The sequence below is a fragment of the Borostomias antarcticus genome (assembly GCF_949987555.1).
Source record: "Borostomias antarcticus genome assembly, chromosome: 12".
Classification (NCBI taxonomy): Eukaryota; Metazoa; Chordata; class Actinopteri; order Stomiiformes; family Stomiidae; genus Borostomias; species Borostomias antarcticus.
The window spans coordinates 3,280,441-3,307,202 of NC_140245.1; the positions used below are offsets into that span (position 1 = coordinate 3,280,441).

The following is a 26,762-nucleotide window of genomic DNA, read 5'->3' on the forward strand; positions in this document are numbered from 1 at the left end:
TAAGTCTGTAATAAGACTAATAAATCCATCCAATAATTTCAAGATACCACCTAACCCTAACCCCACCTGTCTGTCAACCTATACTTTACAGTACGTACCTGTCTAGCGAGTGTCATTTGTTTCCCCACAGCTTGGGGCAGGGGCTTTGGAGGGAAGCCTGAGGGAATGGGCAGGGCTTTTGTCGGTTGCATTTTTCAAAATCTAGCTTAATGTCCTCTTCCTGGTTTCTCCAAAATCGCCTACCCTGCCTTTAAAGGTGATTTACAGTAGTAAATTATTTTTTTCTAATTAACACATCATCCTTTGTTGTCCACCAGGGACACAAAGGCGACAAATCTTCAACAAAGTTATTATAGTCAAACTAAAAAAATTAAAACTAGGTGTGAAAAAACATTTTAGTTAACTGTAATAAAAATAAAAACTAAGATTTACAAAAAAAAGCAATAACTAACCTCAACTGTATTGTGTGTTTACAAAACTAACTAAAATAAATGTAAATTAAAGAGAAAATGTCTTTAGTTTTCGTCTTTTTCATAAGCCTAGTATTTTGGGTGGATATAAAATCTATCCTCAATGTTTTTGCTGTGCCCCTGCAGAGAAGTAACCTGACATGCACCAGATTGTTTGTTTCACACGAGTGATACAATATGAGCTTGTGAGATCAGGATTGTCTCACGAAGCTAGCGCAGAAGAAAAGACTAAAACTAATACTGAAACCAATAAAAACTAAACTAAAACAAAGCATTAACTAATTAAAACTAAACTGAAATTGAAAACAAAAAGTTCAAATGATAATAAATTAAAATAAAAACTAATTAAAAAAGCAAAACTATTATCTTGATCTTCAATTGTAATAATGGGACAATTGTACAATAAGTCAGGTGTAATTGGCAAAAAAATACACAACATTCATTTCAGACCTGTCAACATTGGTTTAATGCTAAATTCATCATCAACAGTATTTTTATTCCTCACCTTTCTAAAAGCTCTGCGGATATATATAATGTGTGTGTATATATATATATATATATATATATATATATATAATATGCATGTATGTATGTATGTACTGTATGTTTGTATGTAACAAAAGATACACAACATTCTCACAAGAGTGTTTATAGATACATCAGCTCTTTTACTTATGCCACTAGGCACATTACATGTCACTATATAAACAGAACAGGACATGACCGACAAAGACTTGATAACAAGTAGCCTTATAAACCAACAAATCAAATCAGGGTTCACAGAGCCAAACAGTACCTAGTCTGTTGGGCTAGCCCTGAGTTTCAGATTCAGAAACTGTACCAAGCGGTCCTACCTACAAAAACAATACACTTTTAAACACAAAAAGGAATGACTGAAATTCCTCCAAGAAATGTGGTTACTGGTTTTGATTGGATTGTCAAGAAGCTATAGTGTAAATGCTTTGACCGTGATCACTGAAAACATGTTTCAATTACCCTGTTGACTTTTCCTAATTGATCTTCCAATTATACTATCTGTTTAACGTCTTCTAATGTCTTTAGTGTGGTACGGCAATTGAGGCTGCCTGCACTGACTGCAGATCTACTCAAATGAATCTGCCTTTAGACTGTTCCAGTCAAGGGTTTTCTTTTGATTTTTCTTTTGAAAATATATGCAATGGGCTGTAAAGATTATGAGTCTACAGAATAAAAATAATAAAAAATAATAAAAAAATAAAACGGATCATGATGTTCTGACTGAGGCATCATTAGTGGGTTGTTTCCTTATCACTTAATCCCATGGCTTCATTAGGAGACAGTGAAGCACACTGGCGTGTAATCTTCTAGTTTGTCACAACAGTCATCAACCAGATGACCCCCAAACCTCTTCACCTGTCTTCCACTCAACTCAAATTAGGCCCGTCCTGGTCTAACGTGGTCTTAAGTGCCTCACTCAAAATCTCTAACTCGGTCCCCATGGCGAAAAGAAAGGGGTACTAGTAAACTCGGCATATAATACACAGATAATTGGTAGTAGAACAGTGATGGCTGTTCATGAATTGAACGAAACCTTGTTAGTCTGAGTACTTTATTTTATTATTATTTTAGAGCTACTGAACAACTCTAAAGGCAGGTTTTAAAAAGGAGGGAGGAAACATTTTGTCAACAATGAGGATTCACTCTTCCTCATTGTTGATAAACTATGGAACGACATAAAACTGATCAAAAAAAGCATCCAGATTATAGAAAAACATCATCATTCCATTTCAATTCAAGGTCACAGAAAGAAACCAGAAGAATGATATGCAATATTCTTAAAGAAAATCATTTGACATTTGAATTATGTGAGTAGTAAGAAATTTAAAGTTAAAGGTTCAGTGTGTAGAATTTTGTGGCAGAAGTATATAATATTCATTCAAGTATTTATTTTATTTAGTGTATAATGCCATGAAAATAAGAATCATTATATTTTCGTTACCTTAGAATGAGCCCTTTATATCTACATAGAGAGTGGGTCCTTTTATTGACGCCGCCATGTTGCACCATGTAATTGTATTCAGTTGGTTGAAGTCTGCAATCTCACCACTAGATTCCACCAAAAATCACACACTGCACCTTGCATAAGCAAAGCTTCACTATTTAGAGTTAAAATATCTAATAAAGGAATTGTGGTGCTCAAAGATGAAGTGACATCATTATGGGTGCTCAGTACTGGTTTCATTGGAGGATCTCAATAATAATAGTTTTGGTAGCTTTGTCAAGCTGCATTTTCATAGTTTTGCAAGTTACAAACTACCAGTTCAAGCCTGGATCTTCTTGCGTACAACTGTAACTGCTCGTGGGAGAATGGAATTTGCACATTCACATTTGCACATTCACATGACGACACACTTCTCCTCTGCAGCCTGCTTGACCTCTGTCATTGTGGCCTGGGCTTTGGTCTTCAGGGCATCCATGTCCATGTTTTGAAGGTTTTGAAGGTTTCCCATAAAGGAGTCGTTGACCTCCTCCTCTTCCTCGTCTTCCTCCACCATCCTGGCCAGCTCCTCCGGCAGGTCGATGTCATCCCCAGCCATCTGGATGGTTGCATCGTCTTGAGCACTCTGTCACAAAGAGAACAGTTCCATGTAATACAGTAGGATATATTAGCACATGCTGTACAGCATTAAAAGTGCTTTCATAATGTATTGCGTGATTTGTCGATTTTCCCTTGTTCTTCTTTGTCCAGGCTTTGAGGACCTAATAGTAGAGTAGAGGCCTCTACACTATACATCATCTGATCTTACACTTTTCATGTAGGCGATTTAAACCCTTGTGATTGTTGCTGTCTTTTTTTGTTTTCTTGAAATGCTTTTTTTTAAAATTTATTCTGATATGTATTCTATAAATGTTATCTATATTCATTGTTTTGTTGGCTGTAGGCTATTACATCTAGCCACACCCACAGATCCCTAATTAAGCTCACCTGAGCAGGTTTCAGGGTGTGGCCGGCCTCTTTATATATCCTCTTTGACATGAGTCTCTTTTAAACCTGATGAAGGTCTAGTAACGAAACCTTGTTCTTTTTTTTGTACCAATAAAGAGTTTGCCAGTCAGATCAGTGTTGCGGGACCTTTCTCCACACCAATAATGTATTGCGAGTTATACTGTATGTACACAGTGTATTATGATGCAAAAAAACCACTTAGTTAGCATCTGTAACTACAGGTCAACGTCAGCATAATAAGTTATATAATGAGTTGTGATACAAATTCAAAGATACGATGCCATAGAGATTACTACCTGAAACAAGAAGTTAGATATCTATTTTCACGCTATCTATAAACCTCTGATTTATACATCATTAGCCTTCTAGGGTCAAGTACACCTTGATGAAATGGGGCTCTGCTCATTTCAGAAGGGCCGTTGGGGTTAGAGATGGGCCACAGTAGGCGACCCCTCACCTCTGGTAGGCGGTACTTGTCCCTGAGCGCCACCCTCAGATTGGCCCTCTCAGCCTTTTTCGTGGCAAATTCTTTGTCTCGCTCAATCCTGCAGGAGAAAAACACAAAATGAATTCATTCAGCATGTTGGTCCAGTGAGCTGAGAACATGGGAGGCATAGAGATATCATGGCATGATTCTGACAAGAAAAGCAGTTATAGTACACGACTGACAAAAGGTCTAGTAGTAGTAACAGTAGTAGTAGTAGTAGTAGTAGTAATAGTAGTAGTAGTAACAGTAGTAGTAGTAGTAGTAATAGTAGTAGTAGTAACAGTAGTAGTAGTAGTAGTAGTAGTAGTAGTAGTAATAGTAGTAGTAGTAACAGTAGTAGTAGTAGTAGTAGTAGTAGTAGTAGTAGTAGTAGTAGTAGTAGTAGTAACAGTAGTAGTAGTAGTAGTAGTAGCCTAGTAGTAGTAGTAGTAGTAGTAGTAGTAGTAGTAGTAGTAGTATAGTAGTAGTAGTAGTAGTGGTAGTAGTAGTACTAGTAGTAGTAACAGAAGTAGTGGTAGTAGTAGTAGTATTAGTAGTAGTAGTAGTAGTAGTAGTAGTAGTAGTAGTAGTAGTATTAGTAGTAGTAGTGGTAGTAGTAGTAGTAGTAGTAGTAGTAGTAGTAACAGTAGTAGTAGTAGTAGTAGTAGTAGTAGTAGTAGTACTTTATTGATCCCCGGGGGGGTAAATTGCACAAATCTATTGAAATAGAAGTCACAATTGATAAATTGATGTCGCTACAGTAGAGTCCCCCACTGCTAGACCCGCAGTGGCAGAACTGAAGGTGTTTATCCTGCTTAGGCCTGGTTCAGCTGACCCTGAGCATTAAAGGGTTCTGGAGGTTCAGGCTGAACAGGGCAACAGATGGTTTTCAGACAAGCATTCCAATAGTCTTCTTAACAGCATTATTACCTTACTGTAACTCTGGTTCAGCCTACAGGAGACATTTAATAGCAGAGATTCGAAAAAACGTATTTGCATAGGGTCCGTCTGGCTGGACTTTTTTCATTTATTTTTACAACCAATTACCAACCCCTTTCATTTGACCAATCAAATATTGGATACTGAGGAGTCTAGTTTAACGGGTCAATGTTTGTTTTGAAATCAGAACTGGCTTGTCATGTATTGCAAATTACTTTAGGCCATGTTTGATTTTATTATATACACAATGGAACTCGTGGAGTAGTTTCAAATTTTGTGAACTCTGTATAATAGGCAAACAGCATATCCTACTCAAATTTCTAATCCATTTAAAATATCACTACATAATCCACTCTTTGTCGATACGATGACCCATATGTAGAAATTTGCAAGGATCCTGCCATCACAGATCTCATGTAAGTTACAGTATCTACACCGTGTGTACAGTGCAGTTTTAATACGAGCCCTGTGACTCACGTCTGGGTAGTGTATTAATATGTACGTCATCATGGAGACAGAGGACGAGCTCGATCGTCCGTCTACATGTCTCTCACAGTGACAGGCCTTTTGGAGCATGGCCAAACCATAATCTCCTGCTAAAGATAACTTAAAATTAAATCCTAGCCTCAAGCTACTGTGTAAGCCACCCCACCCTCTATGCACAATACATCATAGCTTTTACACATACAGCATCGACACATGAATGCATAAACGCATACATCTGCATGCATACAGGCTCACATACAGTACGCATTTATGAAAACAAATGCATATGCATTCGCACAGTCAAATATACAGTAGCTCCACACATTCATGCATATTCTACAGTATATACCTCACACATTCACAGACTTGTAAGATGAGCAGCTTTGCCAGACTCCATCGAAGTTACCTCACACAAGTACATGTTAGCAGACACATGCATGTGTTATTTTTACGTACAATCACATGGACACACAATACAGTATACACCTTATTCTTTCTCCTCCCCTCTCCCAGAGACACGCACACACAAACACACACACACAGACACACACACTCGCCCTCAGCTCCTGCCAATGTTGGAAACAAGGCTAATCACAATCTCTAATCTTGTGTTTGTATTATAGACAGACAGAGGATCGCATTATTCCTCCACTCCACCATATTCAGACATAGAGACCACACACCTCATATAAACACTGTCAATCACTTTCAAACTAGCTAGTATGTATAGATCCCTGCAAAATATTTATGTAACACATTTTCATTCAAAGGTGTTTTAGGTGAAGTTTATCATCTCCACCTACTGTATCAGCATATCAGGTTCATTTAGGACAATATTTGAGTGGTTTGATGTACAGTATCTACAAGTCTATTCACGCCCTAGAAGCATTTTTTAAATTTTTTATATGCACTCACTCACTTCTCCTCCACCAGTTGCCTCTGGTACGCCTCAAACTCCTCCCTGCTCATGCCTTTGGACGCCGGCGTCTCCTTCCCATCCGCCGTCGCCGTGGCCTCTGCTGGGTCTACTGCTCCCGTCATGTTCTTCAACTTGTCCCCCAGCATCTGCTTCATGAAGAACGCCATGGCGTCGGGGCTCCGGGCGAGGGGTGACGTCTATGGAGGAGAGTGAGGGGGCGTCGGGCCGCGGGGCCCCCGGAGAGAGGCCTGAGATCGGGGGGGGGAGGGGTGCTAGCACCACTTCAGATGGACAACCACACTCGTTTTTCAAAAGGCCGCGGTATTCGGTGCGATTTTAGGGTCTTGTGTAAAGAGGAGCTTGGTCGAATGCTTGCCGACACAGTTGACACCTCTGGCTATTGTCCTGGGGGAGGATGTGGGTGTCATGTATTTTGGCTGGTGTAAAACCGCTCAAGGGCTTAGCTCATTATAGGCAGCCTACTGACCATGGAGCAGCTGGTCACCTTCTACGAGATCCCACTGAACCTCATAGACAGGCACTAGGCTACCTGGGGGATGGACCCTGTAGACCATGGGTTCCCAAACTGTGAGGCGGGCCTCCCCTGGGGGGCCCCAAAGAAATTCAGGGGAGGCGCGGAGGGATGGTTAGAGAAAAAAAAAAGGAAAAATATGTTTTTTATTTTAGAATTTTCTATGGTTTTTATGAATGAAACATGATTTTAAAGTTGTTGTTTTTTATGGACAAATTTGGGGGGTTGGGGGGGCGCGAGTGTGTCACTGTTTTCAGAGGGGAGGCCCACATTGATGGAGTTTGGGAACCCATGCTGTAGACAAACTGTACAGTGTTCCTGGAGTCTGGACCCTGTAGATATGCACTATATAGACAAAAGTATTGGGACACCTACACACACATTACACCTACAGGAGCTTTTATGACATCCCATTCTAAATTCATAGGCATTAATATGGAGTTGGTCCCCCCCTTTGCAGCTATAACAGCGTCCACTCTTCTGGGAAGGCTTTCTACAAGATTTTGGAGTGTGTCTGTGGGGAATTGTTGCCCATTCATCCAGAAGAGCATTTGTGAGGTCAGACACTGATATGGAATGAGAGGGCCTTCCATCACCAAGCGTAATGCCAAGCGTCGGATGGAGTGGTGTAAAGCACGCTGCCCCTGGACTCTGAAGCAGTGGAAACGTGTTCTGTGCGTGCACACACACACACACACGCACGCACACACACACACACACACACACATACACACTAGCTCACACAATTTGACTCACGCACAGATAAATTGTTTTGGTATAACATCAGAACTTTGTTGTACTTTAAGGTGTGAACTGGCATCAAGGCTCCTATTAATTTTAGCTCCATCTATCTATCTGTCTATCTATCTATCTGTCTATCTATCTATCTATCTACCTACAGTATCTATCTATCTATCTATCTATCTATCTATCTATCTATCCTTGTGTTAGCTGAAAGACAGACATTTAGACAAACAAATGGAAAGGCAAATGGAAAAGCAGCTTAGCCCATCCAGTCAACTTATCTGCTAGTTCTGATACCCGTTGGAGATATCAGTAATTGGCCATTTAGTCCATTATATGCCCACCCCCCAGCCCCCAGAATATAGCAGATATGTTGTGCTTGTCAAGTCCCGTCTGAATTATAGCTTGGTTTGGCTCTCAGTGTTTGCTCGGCGACAGACAGTAGTTCTACGTAGAGCCTGTGTGAGGGTAGGCTCTAGTCAGCCCTGCACCTTCCTGCTCAGTGTGTCCCGATGTCCTGGAAGCCCAAAGCCCTGCAGCACGACAGAGCAGAGGACCCTGATTGGACACTCTGTACCGCCACCCTGTGGCACACCAGTGGAAATACAAACATGGAGGACAACGTTCAAATTGTATGTAGGTATGCAGAGTTGACCAATGTAAACATATCTATAGTGTTTCTTTGTCACGAAGCCTAAGCCCTGAGATGTACAAAGCATGTTGCCACACTTGATTGTAGAAAAATAATAAAAAATCACTTGACAAGGTCAATTCACAAACAAGATAGCCCTAAGGCCAGGTGTTCTTTGACACAAGTGAATCAGTGAATGTCAAATATTTCGTTTAATGTAGAGGGTTTTAATGTAAGTGATTAATATAGTATGTAGGATTTCATACCATAATTTAATAATTTATCAAATACATAATACACAAGACCCTATCCCATAATATATTTAATATTCTATGCACTGTTAAATGCAAACATGCTAGAACTGTGTTATCATGTTTGACCCCTATTTTCGTGAGACAGCGTTCATGTAAGCAGCTGCTGAGCTGAGGCGTGCAGCGGGACTGTTAGAGCTGTACAGAGTGATGTTATTAATAGAATCTTGTGAACACGCCCCCATAATGCAGTTCACCCTGTCGGCCAGCAGAGGCAGACAAACACTGGCTGGTTCACTGGGGAAACAGCGACAGAGGGATGCTCCTCTGTGTTTGCTGACTCTGCCCAAAGAATAGTGCAGCTGTGTGTGTGTGTGTGTGTGTGTGTGTGTGTGTGTGTGTGTGTGTGTGTGTGTGTGTGTGTGCGTGGAGAGAGAGAGGGGAGGGAGAGTGAGAGAGGGAGGGGAGGGAGAGAGGGGAGAGAGGGGAGAGAAAGAGCGGGAGAAGAGGAGAGAGAGAGAGAGGAGGAGAGAGCGAGAGAGGGAGGGGAGGGAGAGAGGGGAGAGAGGGGAGAGAGGGGAGAGCGGGAGAGGAGGAGAGAGAGAGGAGGAGAGAGAGAGGAGGGGGAGGGGAGGGATTCCAGCATCACATGCAGAGCAGGGAGGGAGAATTATATGGAGGAGGAGTTTATTAAAGAGAGAGAGAGAGAGCAACTGAAAGAAGAGGGTAGAGCAAGACAGAGGGAGAGTTAGAGTGTGAGAGAGAGAGAGAGAGAGAGAGAGAGAGAGAGAGAGAGAGAGAGAGAGAGAGAGAGAGAGAGAGGGATGGATGGAGATGCTGTTGCCAGGGAACGGTGGCAGACGGAGAAGCGCCCATGTTTAACGGCTTGTGAGAGATCAGCGCCAGAACAAACTAGGGCATTACACACCGACAACACGGCAAGCTGACCAACAGATCCTACCACAGGAACCCAGCAACACACACACACACACACACACACACACACACAGAAACACACCAGAGGACCGCAGGTGAAATTACGTAATCGCCAGAGCAGTGATGTCATTTGAGAGCGGGATTAGGGCTGGGGTGGAGGCATTAATCTGGTGAGGAGAGGGAGGATGTGAGAGAAGATCATGAACACAAGACCCTGGCAGGAATGAGCGGGCGCAGACGGACCAGCAGACGGACCAGCAGACGGACCAGGAGCATGGTGAGGATTGTCTTTTGTTCAGACTATAGCTGTGGGATGGATAGAGGCACTGAGAGAGAGTAATGGCATTCTGTACACGGGAGCTGTGTTGAGAAGAGTGTTTTTACAACCCAGACTCTTCCACTCGCTCCCATCGCAGAGGCTGTAGTCTCAGTCCCCCCTCAGGACCGCAAGGACCAGAATCCTCTCTGCCGCCAGCTGTGTTGACACCCAGAGCTGGTACTGAAGGACTGGAAAAGTCTGACCTATGGATGAAAAGGAAGATGGCTCAACTCCACCTGGACACCTCTGAATAAGACGGAGAGAGGACTTAACCTTTGACTCAAAACAGGAAGAAAGTTATCTGATACAATCATTTTCATGTGAGTATTCATCTGTTTTAATCTTCTGTAGACTTCTGAAAAGTGATTTCTGGGACTACATTTCAATAATGTCCATCCTCTGACAAAGTGTGCTTCCTTTCGATTTTTGATGTGTTACCCCTGAGTGATGCGTCCAGATTCGATCAAATTACTCGCATTTTTAATGCTTAATTTGCTTCAGCTAAAGTGGTTCAAATTACAGCGACAATGTCTTTCTCTATCAGTCAAGCTAGGGAGTAATTATCCTCCTACGCAGACTCCCAGCTTCTACCCTGCTGTGTGCATACTGATGAAGGACACTCACTATAACACATTCATAACCTGATATCAACATAGATATAACATAATATCAACATCTCTATAAAATTATATCGGCATCTATAGAGGTTGATATATACAGTATTTACTGTATATGCTGTATAACCTAATATCAACATCTGTATAAACGAAACTCAACATATCAGTAGCATCTATAATACTGTAAATATAATTGTATACACTATAATAATATCATCCCCAAAGCCTGATATCACAATCTCTATAACTTAATATCAACATCTCTGAGATCATTCTAGCCTGTTATCATGTCTATAAACCAATATCAACATCTCTACAGCCTGATATCTCTTCAGCCTTATTATATTTCTATATCAATGCATCTTTTGAGTGGATGTATAAAAAAAACTCTGCAGCCTGGAGGCATGAAGCGCATGACGTCTGTATATAAAGCGTTAGATACCGCAGGCAGAGTGTGAGACGGACCCGGGCTGGAGAAGGACCCGAACCTGGCTGCCCACCATCTGGAGTTGGGGCGCACGTGCCACTGGCCTGTTAATGTGGACCGCCTGCCTGTCAGCACACTGTCCTGTGTGAGCAGCTGCAGCCTTGGCCAATGACATCTGCCCAGACGGCAACACACAGTAATCTCCCGCTTCAGTGTGACAGGATTAACAGGAAATTAAGTTTTCTGTCAGGGTGTGATGTTGTTGTTTTGTTGTTGTATTGAGCACGATGAATCATGCTACAGTAATGAAATGAGTAGTTTTCCACTCTGAGGAAAAAAAGGTTAATGCTACTTGAAATGTAAGGTTCTATATAATAGTTCTCTGAATGTTCTACAGTTCTCCCTCTGAAAAACAACAGCTAGAAACAGCCAGAACCATTTGGGTGGTTAAAGGTTCTACAAGGAACCATAAAAAGGTTCTTGTTCTTCTTGTTCTGTTATCTTCTGTAAACCAACTTCTTCGACACTCACCACACTTCCAATCACACAGGAGGCTAAAGGCAGCAAAGATCTTCTTAGAACCAGCCAGGAGGAGACAGGCTGTAGGGTCAGCAAGCATCCTCTTAGAACCATTTAGCGAGTTCTACACGGGCCCTCCAGCCAGGGTAGAATGCATCAGTGCCATGCCACTGGACAAATGGACTTGTGCAGCCTCCGACCTAATCAGGAACATGCGCACGCACACACACACACACAGACACACAGACACACACAGACACACACAGACACACACACACAGACACACACACACACACACGCACACACCCTACACACAGACGGACACACACGGCTCCAGCACATTTCTCACACGAGAATCCCCCATGATGTTCACTCTCCAGTCCACTCATGACTGCTCCTGGCATGGAGGCTCACTGCCCCCCGCGGAGCACAGCCAGGGCGCCAGGGCCAGGGCGATGCACTTAGTCACATGACGTCACGCCGTCACGAAGAAACAGACATGCTTCAATGCATGGAGACTCCATAGCATTGCTCAGTGTGTGTGTGTGTGTGTGTGTGTGTGTGTGTGTGTATGTGCGTGATTATTTGATTATGTAATTCGTAGATGAAAGTATGTGTTATGGTTTGGCTCATGGGGTTACCTCGTAAAGGTTAGTCCTTACTGCAGTGGCTCGGGTTCGATTCCAGCCTGGGCCTTTTGGTGAATGTCCTTTCCTCTCTCTCTCTCCCACCTTTCCTGTCTAACTAACATACTGTCCTATGTAATAAAGCAGAAATGCCCTCCAAGAAATATCATTTTTTTTAAAGTGGGATGTGAGATTAGAAAGTTCTAGGCGCTGGTTAAGCTGTTCTGTAGCTGGACAAGGACGTTGTGTTTAGCCTCAAGGACATCGTGAGCAATGTCATATCAGATACTTTTATAACCTTAACAACAGCAAAAGGCTGTGGTCACACCTGTCTTTTATTAGATCACCTTCACATGTAGGCCTACTGGACAGTAGCTGTCATCTCCTCTAAACATATACCGTACCTGTGTCAGTGCTGCTATTCCTGCGTTTATTGATGTTTGATTGATTGGTTTATAGATTTGATAATAACCCCAGGGTAAAGGGTTGGTATTTATACTAGTTTGGTTCGTGTGACACTATGTTATTGATTGTCTTATTGATTTCATTTGACTCTGTCAGTGCCCTTGGGTACCATGAAAGTTACCTTATTATTACCGGTGTCCCTGATCCCAGTGATGATGCTGCCTTTCATGTCATCCACAGTGACCCTTGACCTGAATCCCTGGCTGGCCCTTGTGATTGGAGGATGTGCTCGGCGGAGGTAACCGTCCGTATGGACAACATGGAGGTGAAGGACGAGTGGCAGGACGAGGACTTCCCCAGGTGGGCTGCAGGCTTCCTTTATGTCTTTATGTCGCAAACTGGGGTCAAATAATGTTCTGAAATCCTGTGTAGTTAGCGTGAACCTGCTGGTCAAATAGCCAGCGTTCTCCTGGATCAATTCCAAACCAGCAATTAATGAATGTCCAAGCTGCAACAGACAAAAGAACTATCACCCATGCACTCAGCTTACAAAAGCCAATAAACAGGGAATAGTGAGTACCAGTATACAGTCATTCTATTTATGAAAGTTATTACACAACTGACACAGGGAGCCCAGATAGCAAGCGGATGTGTAATAATTCTGGGCCATATATGGGCCGGAACTAAGCCACAAGGGCCAGATCTGGCCTGTATATGGCCCAGATCCGCTTGCTATCTGGGAGGTGTGTTCAGGCGTGTGTTTTTGGGCTGCAGTTTATGACCTAATATGGCCACAGTATTACATCATGCTGAGATGACATCATCACCTCAGCTGATTGCACAGCAGCATGTTAGTCAGGGGAAAGTGGGCAGCTCAGACATATAGAGAGTGCATGTAACACAGTACATGTGTATAAATATATACAGGATACAGGTGCATCTCAGGAAAGTTGCACATTCATATTACACATGAAGTGAAATATTTCAAGGCTGATTGCCTCCATGCCACGCTCCACCTTGATGCAGTAATTTGTGCAATAGGACCCCTGACCAAGTATTGAGTGCATAAATTAACATAGTGATCATACTGTGCAATCATAAAGATTAAAACAAAAAAAGGCTTGAGATATTTCACTTTGTGTAATGGATCTAGAATACATGAAAGTTTCACTTTTTGAATTAAATTATGGAAAACAATGAACTTTTTCACAATATTCTAATATTTGCGGATGCACCTGTATATGGTACAGTATAGAACACATGGTGAGATTCAGTTCTGTATAGCATCTGTCGGTTGAGAACCTCCAAAACCTCTCTGGATATAAGAACATTCCAATATTCTATGGAACAATCAGAATCAGAATCATTTTATTGCCAGGTAGTTTCTACACATACAGTAGTAGGACTTTGTTCTGATCAACACTGATGGAGACGACATTAGACAGCGAGCAAGGACCCAATGGGCCAGTGAAAGACAGGACAGTGCAAGCTAACTTCAACACATTTGCTTCAATGGGGTTAAGCGCAGTTCTTTAGTGATCAGTCTGACAGGAAATAAATGAACTCCAGAAGGACATGCGGTTTCTCATGTGCAGCGCGGCGCATCACATGATATCTTATGATGTCTCGAACCCCCGTCTTCTTTCATTTCATCACGCTCATCTCGTTCTGCTCATTTAAAAATCTATAATTAGTGTCTCATGCATTGTTGGAGTGTGTGGCGCAGGGTGGAACGCCCTTGGGTCCACTTGACGTTTGACTGTGGTCTGGCGCTCGTACAGGTCGCTCCTCCCTCCCCTCACCACCGCTCAATATTCATATACTCTCTCTCCTCGTCCTCCTCCTTTCTCTCTCTCCATTTATCCAAGAAGAGGCCGATACTAATCACAAGATAAGACTTTATTGATCCCCCAGGGGGAAATGTGGCGTCTCAGCAGCTGAAAATTACAGAAAGGCTGGAAACGATAGAAACACTAAATACAGAATAACCAAAAAGAAGAAAAGAGTCACTAGATAAGAGGGGGGGGGGGGGGGGTAGCAGCATAAAAAAGGGATATCAGGGGCCATATGCATCCATATGTACAGTAACTGTGCAGTATAGAATAGAATAAGATATATGTGCCTGCATACATTCAGTCTGTATAAATATATATAGCTATACAAGTATATGAGTCGAGGAGTATATATATATATATACATACATACATATTGTACATAAATCCAGGCTGTCTGGGTATATCAACTAATACACATGTACTGTATACATACATACGTGCACACCTCTATAACACATCGAACACTCAGGCACTGTTATACAGTCTGATGGCCGCTGGCACAAAGGAACGTCTGAACCCCTCCGTATTGCACCAGGGTGGGATGAGCATGTGGCAGAAAGAGCTCCCTATCTGCCACAGCTCGCCAGCAGGGGCCTTCGTGTGGCGTCCACAGCCCCGTTGACAGGGGGATAGTTGGGGTCTGTCATGGATGGAGCAGACTGCTGTTTAAAATGGAATCCAGCCATTCCCCCTCCTGTCTCACGCTGCCTGTTGCAGCCCTTGTGTCTTATTATACTGCCTACGGAGACTTGCTAATTGCTGGAGTTATTTTCTCGAGACACACATTCCGTTCTCTAAAGAACAATGGAATCATTGCCAGCGTGAGGCATCATGGGAAAAAGATAAGCGAAGAATTGCGTTTATTTGTTTATTTGCTTATTTGCAGAAAAACAATCCGGAATCTTTCGAATAATAATTGACTGATTTTCCGGCATTCAAAAAAAACATTAAATGACTTGGAGTGATGCTAACAGCCTTTCATTCAGCCGATCCTGGATGTTTGCTCCACTAGGCTGCAGTAACTCTGTGGTTGTGTGCTCCCTGTAGGCCCCTGCCAGAAGATGGGGACATGGAGGACAACTGTAGTCTAACTGACAACAGAGCAGGTGAGGACAGCTGGTGGCAACACACTAGTGTTTCAAAATGGCCAAAATGTTGTGTTCAGTCAGTGAGCATTACTCTAGGGGAGGAGTCTACTATAATCCACTATAAAGTCACAAATACTCTGAGGTATTTCCTGTCTGTACAGAAGTGTTTCCTCATCTTCTCCCAGCTCCGCCCACCACTCTGGACGTGGGCGAGTCCTCCGCCCAGCGTAAACGCCGTACGCTGACGGCGCCGGAGATGAACCTGTCCCTGGACCAGAGCGAGGGCTCCGTGCTCTCGGATGACTTCCTGGAGACGCCCGGCGACCTGGACGTCAACGTGGACGACATCGAGACCTCCGACGACAACGACTCGCTGGAGTTCATCACCAACGGCAACGAGCTGGAGTGGGAAGGTCAGTCAGGGGTCAGTCTGGAGAAGAACAATAAGTGTTGTTTGGTGTGTGGAGCAAAGCAGGTCTGTGAACTTCAAGAATGGTTAGTTTGGGGGAGGGAGGGACCTTCCTCTAGACCAGAGACCAGAGAGATCCGACCCTGAGGGAGGTCATGAGGTCATCTTGGGTTGAAGTATAAGACTCATTGTTTTCCCACCACAGCTTTGTCCTCTGATATCCTTGCTCTGGAGATCAGACATACTCCTGAGCTCATAATAAAATCATTTAAATGTACATTGCTTTATGGAATATATTGACTAGATTGATCATCACCCAACAACAACCCTCTTAAGCACCTATTGTATTTTATATTGCTATTCTTGCACTTTGCCTTCAGCACTAGATTGTGCTCTTAGTCACTTGTTTTAGAAAGGAGATGCACTTGTGAGTTCTGGCAAGTAGTAGTACATTGTTTTTTCCTACGTTAAATGCAGTTATTGTTAGTCACTTTGGATTAAAGAGTCAGTTAAATTACTGTAATGTAATGTAATGTAATGTAACAACCCAAACCTAGATATGGCCTTTGAGGGCTGAAATAATTCTCAACAAGTCTCAGGGTGCTTTCACACCTGCCTTGTTTAGTTCAGTTAAATCGAACCAGAGTTGTTTTTCCCGTTGGTGCGGTTGGTTTGGGCGGGTGTGAACACAGCAATCACACTTGGGTCCGCACCAAAACAACCGTGCCGAGACCTCGCTGAAGAGGTGGTCTCGGTCCGGTTCCAGACGAACTCTGGTGCGGTTCGTTTGTGGCGAAGACGTGATCTCAGTCTCAGGGAGCGGCACGGACAGATACATATACAAGTAAATATTCAACATCATCACGTTCATTGATGGACTGGTGAATGTGTAAGAACACCTTGTTTCCAGACGACACGCCTGTGGCCAGTGCCAAGGCTCTGCCCGGGGACGAGGAGGACGGGGGGGACAGCGCGGAGCGTCTCTGGAGGACTGTGATCATCGGGGACCAGGAGCAGAGGATCGACATGCAGACCATCAGACCCTACCTCAGGGTGGTCACACATGGAGGTTAGTCTGGGGCGGGGGGGAGTGTGTGTGTGTGTGTGTGTGTGTGTGTGTGTGTGTGTGTGTGTGTGTGTGTGTGTGTGTGTGTGTGTGTGTGTGTGTGCGTATGTGTGTGTATATCTGTGTGTGTGTGTGCGTGTGTGTGTGTGTGTATGTGTGTGTGTGTATATGGGTGTATGTATGTGTGTGTGTGTGGGTGTGTGTGTGTGTGTGTGTGTGCGTATGTGTGCGTATGTCTGTCTGTGTGTATGTCTGTGTGTGTGTATGTGTGCGTATGTCTGTGTGTGTGTGTGTGTGTGTGTGTGTGTGTGTATGTCTGTGTGTGTGTGTGTGTGTGTTGTTTTCTTCACCATGTGTTCCTGTCTCCCTCTCTCCCAGGATACTACGGCGAGGGTCTGAGCGCCATCATCGTGTTTGCGGCGTGCTTCCTTCCTGACAGCAGCTGTGAGGACTACGCCTACATCATGGAGAACCTCTTCCTGTACGCACACACACAATTCTATGTTACCCAACTGATTAATTGTGTCATATAAAGTTGTTAATAGTTGTTAATTGTGTGTGTGTGTGTGTGTGTGTGTGTGTGTGTGTGTGTGTGTGTGTGTGTGTGTGTATGCGGTGTGTGTGTGTGTGTGTGTGTGTGTGTGTGTGTGTGTGTGTGTGTGTGTGTGTGTGTGTGTGTCCACCGCAGGTATGTGATCAGCAGTCTGGAGCTCCTGGTAGCTGAGGACTACATGATCATCTACCTGAACGGCGCCACACCTCGTAGGAGGATGCCTGGGATCAGCTGGCTCAAGAGGTGCTACCAGATGATTGACAGGAGGTACAGAGGCTGACGTCAGACTCGCGACAGCTACTCACGTGACTGGGCTGCCTGCTCTCCGCCTATTCGTTCTATTAATACATCCATGATGGCTCTCCGCATGCCCAAACCGTCAGTGAACGTGTCCTGTGTGTTTCGTCACACTTTACTTAGTGTTTCCTTTATGTCTGCGTGATAAAACGCGTATCAAACGTAAGAATACGAGCTGTTCATTGGCGTAGTATAATGTTATAATAAATAAGTTATTACAGTGTTATTACACTGATTAAGGGCAGACTAGTGCCAATTGCCTCTGAGGTTTTTGTCTGTCTGAATGTCCTGTAGGTTGAGGAAGAATCTGAAGTGTTTGATCATTGCTCACCCGTCATGGTTCATTCGCACCATCCTGGTCGTCTCCAGACCGTTCATCAGGTGAGCTCCATGGTGACCTCACTTTAGTGCTGAGGAGACTGATGAATGCCCCCCTCTGCGATCCTAAAGAAACAGATAACAAAACATGTAGTCTTTTTTAACTGCTGGCAAGTCCAAATCGATTTGACATAAGTAAACTCATAAGTCAAAAACGTGTGTCCAATGTGTTCTGCTTTAAATACAAATCTGAGTGTGAATGTTTTTGTGTTTTACGACTGCGTGGTGCTGCTTGTCCCTAGTGTGAAGTTCGTGGATAAGATTCGCTACGTTTACACCCTGGACGAGCTGAGCCAGATCATCCCCATGGAGCATGTGCAGATTCCTGAGTGTGTGCTGCAGTAAGTCCTCTCTGCCCCCAGGGGTCGCCATTGAGACACATAGCATGCCCCACTTACAGCTGGTGCAGGGTAATGTAGGCCTATGCCATTTGGGAAACCCCTTTTAATCCGAGCAGCTTTGCAGTAGGTTTGTCAGTGGAGTTTATAAATTGAAATGACAAATGTTGATCTGCAATGACATAGTCAGCAAGGTGAAATAAATAAATCACAATAAAACGTTGGCCTTTCTCCAGGTATGACGATGAAAAGATCAGAACACGGTAAGAGACAAGTTTTGAATATATGTTTGTACGATGGTATCAATCTCTTTTTAGATGAGTCTCTGTAAAGTGTAAACCTGCACTTAAACTCATGTCTTGTTTTCTTATACTGTAGGCTGGAGCAGGAGCAGCAGACTAAAACGACTCCTCCAGGAAGGTGACCCCATTTCTGCTCTGCAGACGGCGCATGTACACATGTGCACAAGAGTTAAAGAGATCACTAGTTCATTAGTGAACATTTGTTTTTGTTTTTTTTCCAATTGCGTGACAATGTTCCATAATGCTCTCCCTAAATTTTTTTGTGGACTCTTTGTGAAACCTCTCTAGCTCTGCAATCCACTCTTTGAATCCTGTGATCATATTTTGGCAACGGTGTTACACAGGGGCTGGGCTAACCATATGTTCAACATCGTAACATTGTAACAGCAACTCTAATGTGTTCCTATAGGCCGAAATCAGTGTTAGACGAGGTGGTGACACTTGACATTAGGAGAGAGTCCAATCACCACCCCCACCTGCGCCGGATCAATCCAACACCCTCCTTTTAGCTCGATGTTTTAACTGTACTGTAACACTGTACGAGACAGGAAAAATCTCTCTCCTGACTCCCTTGGAACTCATTTAAAGATCTACGCTGCACCCCTGTACATACGGTTACATAAAGCAGCATCTGCTCCACTCTTTAGCACAACCAGACACACTTGATCAATTCTATTTTTGCCCGGCTGCACGCGGACCTGCGGACCACGGGGTCGCGGGGTCATCGGCAGCCAGACGGGACGCGCACACCGTGTGTCGAAACCAGGGGTGTCAACCCCCCACCCCCCCAGGGGAGTCAACCCCCCCCCCACCCCGAGAGAGTTATTACCAAATTCCTCCCACTTGTGACTTGCTATGCCGACTATCCGATGTTCCATATATCACAGCCATATCACTGCCACCGCCACCATCTGGTTTGACGCTGCAGGAGGCGCCGTTGGCGTCCCCAGTATGGCCAGGGACGCTATCGAGAACGTAGGGGAAAATAAATGTAGGATTAACACGAGTCCCGTAGGATTCCTCAGAGTTGATCAGAGGGGGAGCCGTGTGCTCTCCTGAGGATGGTGATGATAGTCGGCCTAATGATGACTTCCCCTGTTCTAAACCAATCAAAACTGTTCTCAGAACAGCACACGGCCTCCTAACCCCGCTGCGGTGAGGGAACTAACGAGGACCCAGGTGGCTGATACATGACCCTGGCATTTCACCAGCACCAGGCCAACAGATATCCGCCTGCCCCTAGAGAGGGAGAACATTTTGGTGCGTGTTCTGATGTAAGTGTTATGATACAGTCATAGCACGGGGTCCCCGGCCAGAGATGGAACGCCCCACTTCTCGCGTCTCTCTTTTCCACTCCACTATGTGACAGGGCTCATGTTCCAAGCCGTTCCGACCTCAGATGCTCCATCTTTATGTTCTGCAAATAAAAACTCAGACCTGTACATTCTGGACCGAACAGCACATCAAGTCTATATTCCGACACATCAAAACACGTAGTCCTCCACACATGGATAGGTCCGCTTCACATGTAGTCAACTCTGAGGTCTGGTACTGTACACAAGACTGGGCCTGATGAGCTCTGGACTTAAGATGGTTCCCAAAGAAAAACATGAACCGTTTTTGAGCTTAAATGTTTATGTACATACATGTTAAACTATTTGATATAAATATATGAAACAAATGTACAGAATGCGAAATTGGACAGCCAAACGGTTTGATTTGGTATGAGTTCAGCTCTAAAGTCAAATGTGACACAAGAAAGGTTTGGGTTCATCCCCGTCAATTCAGTCAATTCAGGGGGTGAAGTCAGGTGCAATTCTGAGACTAAAACCCTCTTCCAAAATAATGTGCAATTATCATCCCTCTGAATTGACTGAATTGAAACTGAAATTGCCCCCACATCTGGTACGATAAGTAGTGAAAGGCTACTTTGGATTGTGTTCAAATCTGATGCAGGCAGCTACAATGCAGTAGGGTATTTATAACCAGAGATGATTTTTCCTTTGTTATTGTTTTATACAGGTTTAGGGGTAGTGGGTGGTTGCTGGCATGCTGGTTTATGTTGTATTCCCTTCATCTTTAAATGATTAAACTACCTTTCACGGTCTAGAATTTCTCTTTAGTTTAGCGGTCATCCTCTACTAGACTACTACAGTACTGGACTTCTGTTATTGCCACTACTGTACATTGAGAGTTGTGCATTTCTATAAATACCTGTAACATGACTGTTGTTACTGATGTGATGATATATTAAGTCAAATGATTTGTTGAAATTCGATGTGCCATTAACTGTTCACAAGAAAATAAAAATTAAAAATAATAATAAATAGCTCAAGCTTGTTTATTGGAGGTACACTGTGTTACTCCAGCTTAACTGTGTTACTCCAGCTGAATTGTGTTACTCAAGCTGAACTGTGTTACTCCAGCTGAACTGTGTTACTCCAGCTGAACTGTGTTACTCCAGCTGAACTGTGTTACTCCAGCTGAACCGTGTTACTCCAGCTGAACTGTGTTACTCCAGCTGAACTGTGTTACTCCAGCTGAACCGTGTTACTCCAGCTGAACTGTGTTACTCCAGCTGAACTGTGTTACTCTAGCTGAACCGTGTTACTCCAGCTGAACTGTGTTACTCCAGCTGAACCGCGTTACTCCAGCTGAACTTTGTTACTCCAGCTGAACTGTGTTACTCCAGCTGAACCGCGTTACTCCAGCTGAACTGTGTTACTCCAGCTGAACTGTGTAACTCCAGCTGAACCGTGTTACTCCAGCTGAACCGTGTTACTCCAGCTGAACTGCAGCAGAGAAGAGCGACCTGCAGCGGGAAGTCAAGACACCTTAGTGGATCGTCGGCTCCCCACCTCCACATCCGACTGACATCCAGTTGAACCATCTGCACAAACAGGCCACCAACATCATGAGATGAGAGACCCCTTACACACTGAACACTTCCTGCTCAACACCCTCCCCTGCTGATAAACTGATAATCCATAACACCGTCCACACACATTCACATATGCAATGACAAATACTGATCTAATCTAATATAATCTAATTGCAGTCTTGGGAATGACGTTTTATTGAGTGCAGACACCAGTCATGATGAGTCATTTCCTTTCTTGGAAATGGCAGCTAACCAGAAAGTTATAACCGTGATTTATGAGAAAGCTGTTGCCTCATAACACACGTGGGCTTGCTGTTATTTTTGAAGCTTTACAAGGCTAATATCCTGCTAATAAAACTGGAAGAAAGTCACAATTCTAATACAGCTAGAAGGAAGTCACTTAATGAGATTACAGATGAACAGACTTTGCTCACAGAGATTATTTTGGACATACAGTATTATCGAAATGTCCTTTTGACTATAGTATCAACATAACTTCTAATTATTTTTTAAATATGGATTAAGGTACTAAACTACTACACTAAATATGTGTGATTTATCATTGATTACCTCCAGACAGGACGAAGTCCAGAGTAGACAGTTATGTTTTCAGTGCCATGTGTTCAGTTGTTTGTTTGTTTGTTTGTTGGTTTGTTGGTTGGTTGGTTTGTTTGTCTTACAATACAATACAATACAATACAACACAATACTATACAATACAATACTATACAGGACCTGAGGAGTTTATTCTGCCACACAGTGATACATACATACACACAGTGATACATACATACACACAGTGATACATACATACACACAGTGATACATACGTACATACACACAGTGATGCATACATACACACAGTGATACATACATACACACATTACATATCGTGAGGCGACACGGCACACACATGCAACTTTCGTGGGCCAGAAAGTTTATTTTGCCATTTGTAACAAGAATGTGTATAGAATGTCAAATTAGTCTGATTTTAGTGGAAGAAGACCACACTATGTTGGATGCTTAACCAAGTTAAAATAATTAATAGACATACTTGATTAACTCAAGTTTCTTCAATTTAGATAGGGCATTTGGGCATATTATGCACCAAAATGCCATCAGGTGTGTATTGGTATTGCGAGATGGGCCATTTGGCAGATCCACAAATTATTTTTCACTTTCGTTAACATCGAGATCCAGAGACATCCCTTCTCTAAACTAGAAAAACCCACTCAAATACATTCATCAATCGTAGCCTACATGCTGACGACATGCATCATGGGTGGGGGGCTCATATGCTCACCGAGGGCCATTTTCTAGTCTTTTCATTCATTTATTCACCAAGTTCTTAAATGTGAATGAAGCATTCAATTTATCCTTTTTCTTATTCCTTACAAAGCAAGCTATATTTGCAGTGACTGAAACACTACTAGACAGGCCCAGATAGTGTGGATGAGCAAGAAATAAAAAGGACTGTTATTACGTTATCATCACGTGGTGTCAACTAAACGGTATCACCCTGTGATATCAATCCTGATAGTTCTATCTTAAACTCAAAGTTCAGAAACTATACAATAATGACACTGATAACATAAATAAGGTGTAGCCTAGTTATAGTCAATTCCAGAAGTAATAAAAAAGAAGATAACAGATGCTGAAGGTGTGTTTGACTTTACTGAGATCCAACCTACTGTGTGAGATTGTGACCCTGTGGTCCAGTGAGACCAGAGCTGCGTGGTCACATGGTCCAGTGAGACCAGAGCTGCGTGGTCACATGGTCCAGTGAGACCAGAGCTGCGTGGTCACATGGTCCAGTGAGACCAGAGCTGCGTGGTCACATGGTCCAGTGAGACCAGAGCTGCGTGGTCACATGGTCCAGTGAGACCAGAGCTGCGTGGTCACATGGTCCAGTGAGACCAGAGCTGCGTGGTCACATGGTCCAGTGAGACCAGAGCTGCGTGGTCACATGGACGGGAGCCATGCTGTTCGTATTCCAGCACCAGCTGGTTGCATCAGAAATATGTGTGACGCAGCAACGGCAGGCCAACACATACACACACACACACACACACACACACACACACACACACACACACACACTCTCTCTCACACACACACACTGACACACACACACACACACACTCTCTCTCTCTCTCTCTCTCTCTCACACACAGACACACACGCAATCACACACATACTATCTCTCTCTCTCTCACACACACACACACACACACACACACACATACACACTCTCTCACTCTCTCACACACACACACCCACACACTCATGCACACTCACACACTCTCTCTCTCTCACTCACACACACACACACACACAAGTGCACACACACACACACACACACACACACACACAAGTGCACACACACACACACACACACAGCCACCTAAATATAGTGGCACTGCTTTACTCCAGTGGGAACTGTCTAAGCATGGAAATGTGACCTTCCCTCTCCCTGCCTTGATACAACATGGTTTCATTGACATTACAGTTGTAAGAACGTAGTGGGATTAACACCGTTTGCTTTGTATTTACAGTAAATTAACAACATGGAGAGTAGCCAACCAACCATACCCTTCCAGACCACGTTTTACAGCTCATTATGATCAAATGGACCCAACCAGAATGTTGCTGAATAAATTAATTAGTTAAAAAGTAAAACTAATCCATAGTCAGTCATGAGCCTTTACTTACAAAAGCAAGGGATAATACAATCAATTCATACTTCAACAAAAGCGATAGAACATGTGTGGCCCAAATACAACTTCTATATTAAATTAACAGCCCAGGAAAATTACTCTTGGCCAGTCTACACATTTCTACCTCGGGGCACCTCAAGAGAGAATTAACATTGCGATTCACAGATTAGTTTTAGACCATTTCTTAATTATCTTGGAAGCCGGTCTAGCGCTCAGATGCGGGGTGGGGGGTCAGTCCACCCCCTGGTTGGTCAGGGTCCTGCTGGACTGGACCCAGTGGCGCTGACGGAGACGGAGCAACAGGTGGAACATTGGAAATCTACCGGCATGCAAATTCAGCACCAGCGGGCTAACTCTGATTGGGCATATCGGGTGTACAGTAGCGGTTTATTGGCTACAGTGAAAGAGAGCGATTGGAGGGCGCGCACGAGGTCTTTGACATAAACGATGACGCACGAGCCGGATTCCTTTAAAGACCCGCGCGAGGAACCCTGGATCAATGGAGTAGTGAGAGGAGGGAACATCCTGGCAGAATAAGAAAGGAAGGCAGATCTTCAGAAAAGCCTTTGATAGCTGGTCGTGGTTGGGTTCCCTTCTTTTACTTACTGCGTTGCAATAAGACCAAGATCAACAGATCAAAATGAAGTTCATCATCGGCATCGGCGGGTGAGTCATCTGTTATAGGCTGTTAAGAATCTGTCTTTATGCAAGCAAGTCATTTCTAAAGTTGCGTGTAGGCTTATTGTGTTTACTTTTATTATCTTTTTGCAGCGTGACCAACGGCGGGAAAACCACGCTGACGAATAAACTTGTGAAGTCGTTACCAAACTGTTGCGTGGTGCATCAGGATGACTTTTTCAAGGTAAGACACGTTCACATACATTCAGTCTTTTCTAACCGTTTGTGCTACGCTGTTTCAAACCTGTGTAGTTCATGAAGAGAATTTTGCCACTATTATTTAACTTTTTCAACCATACTGTCGGCTATTATAGTAGGCTACTGATGTGATTGTAGTTCATTCAGCCTTGAACACTCTATAAGGTAATATTTCTGTAGTGCTGTGAGTGTGAGCAGAGAGCTCCACCTGCAGATGTATCTTGGTATTTCACTACTAATACATTGGGCTGATTGTCTCCTGGACAACCAACGAAAAGGTTGTGCGTCCCCACATAAAGTCAAACTCTTCATTCATTCATGTTGCAAGCAGTGCAACACCATTTTTTTGTATAAGTATCTGACTTTTTATTTTTTATTTTCAGTAGCTTCTTTCATACAGCCACATTTTTTTGTGGCATATATTTTTTGTAAATATCAGCAGCTTAATGTCACCGACTTTGATTTGCTGCACCCTCTCACGTACTGTTAAAGCTCTGGGGTGCCGGGCGGCGATAGAGAGGGTGCGGCCGTGCCAACTTTAGTGGAGACGAAGCCTTGGCTTCGCATGTCCAGGTGTGATCAGCTCTGACTGGTTACTCAACATCAATCCCAAGGTTGCAGCAATGTTTTATTGGTGACTGTTATTTCAGAAACCCGATCAGATAGAAGTTGGTGAGGACGGCTTTAGACAGTGGGATGGTAAGAGTGGATTTCCCAGTAGGAAGAACCAGTAATGTACTTTTTCTTTCATGCACATTTCAAAAGTACCCATACTTTTGTTCAATAAAGCCTACAATGTAATATTCTTCCATACAGTATTTCTGTGAATACGCCATTCTCTAACCCTGACTAATGTGTGTTGGTGCACATTAGGGGATTGTGTTTGTTCCTGTGTGGTGACGCGCGCTGTTCTCTCTCTCCCTGTTCTGTGATCAGTGATCTCCGCCCTGGACATGGAGGCCATGGTCGCCACCGTGAAAGGCTGGCAGGAGAACCCCGTGAAGTTCGCCCTCTCCCACGGCGTCAGCTTGACCCCGGAGGCCGACCCAGAGGCCGGGATCCACATCCTCATCGTGGAGGGATTCCTCCTCTACAACTACAAGTAGGCCCTTTACCCAGAACAAAACGGGAACTTACAGAAGTTTACTTCAGTCAGTTATGATTTTTTTTTACGTGTCCAAACTACTGTACGTCTGCTAACTACTGGTTCCACCTTACAGGCCACTGGTTGACGTCTATGACAAGTGCTTCTATGTTGCCATTCCATATGAGGAGTGCAAGAACAGGAGAAGGTATTCAAGCTCTTTTCAGTGTCTGGGATACAATAGGGCTATTTACATTGAGATTTTGAAAAGTATATTATGTTCTAATGATTAACTCTCTCTACAGTACAAGGAATTACACAGTTGCTGACCCCCCTGGTCTGTTCGATGGCCACGTCTGGCCCATGTATCTGAAACACAGGAAAGAGATGGAGAACAACTTCAACTGTATAGGTAAGTAAAGTGAGACCTTAGTGAGTGTGTCAATTTGACAAAAAAAATATTTTTACTTTCATTTTGAACTCATTTGCCCCATTTTGGATGTGCCCTACAGAGTACCTCGATGGCATGAAACCAAAGGAAGAGATCTACAACCAAGTGTATGAAAACATTCAGAACACTCTGCTGAACATCTTATAGCAGGACCATGGAGTCTGAAGACTTGTGTATAGACTTGTAAATATCTTTTTGATTAATGTGCAACAGC

General features: G+C 43.6%; 3 protein-coding genes across 4 annotated transcripts; 2 read left to right on the forward strand and 1 right to left on the reverse strand.

Annotated features, from left to right (window-relative positions):
* Nucleotides 1–2,845: 2,845 nt before the first annotated feature.
* On the reverse strand, nucleotides 2,846–6,449 carry cplx4c (complexin 4c; the record flags this gene model as incomplete). The annotated part of the gene is made up of 3 exons (XM_084447011.1): nucleotides 6,267–6,449; nucleotides 3,914–4,001; nucleotides 2,846–3,073 (listed from the first exon to the last, which is right to left on the reverse strand). The coding sequence occupies exons 1-3, from the start codon at nucleotides 6,431–6,433 to the stop codon at nucleotides 2,846–2,848; spliced, it is 483 nt and encodes a 160-aa protein (XP_084303137.1). The 5' UTR covers nucleotides 6,434–6,449.
* Nucleotides 6,450–12,556: 6,107 nt separating this feature from the next.
* Nucleotides 12,557–18,661, forward strand: LOC311316362 (caytaxin-like; the record flags this gene model as incomplete). Its single annotated transcript, XM_084447203.1, has 10 exons — nucleotides 12,557–12,633; nucleotides 15,156–15,214; nucleotides 15,382–15,609; nucleotides 16,516–16,674; nucleotides 17,050–17,152; nucleotides 17,360–17,491; nucleotides 17,816–17,902; nucleotides 18,142–18,240; nucleotides 18,474–18,500; nucleotides 18,616–18,661. 10 exons carry the CDS (start codon nucleotides 12,557–12,559, stop codon nucleotides 18,659–18,661), a joined length of 1,017 nt encoding a protein of 338 aa, XP_084303329.1.
* A 6,116-nt stretch (nucleotides 18,662–24,777) lies between these two features.
* On the forward strand, nucleotides 24,778–26,742 carry LOC311316199 (nicotinamide riboside kinase 2-like; the record flags this gene model as incomplete). Of its 2 annotated transcripts, none has more annotated exons than XM_084447008.1 (7): nucleotides 24,778–24,803; nucleotides 24,909–24,999; nucleotides 25,664–25,730; nucleotides 25,950–26,115; nucleotides 26,234–26,305; nucleotides 26,403–26,509; nucleotides 26,610–26,742. In XM_084447008.1, 7 exons carry the CDS (start codon nucleotides 24,778–24,780, stop codon nucleotides 26,693–26,695), a joined length of 615 nt encoding a protein of 204 aa, XP_084303134.1. In that variant the 3' UTR covers nucleotides 26,696–26,742. The 2 variants fall into 2 exon arrangements, with proteins under 2 accessions (XP_084303134.1, XP_084303135.1); XM_084447009.1 differs by having other exon boundaries at nucleotides 25,664–25,712.
* Nucleotides 26,743–26,762: the final 20 nt, after the last annotated feature.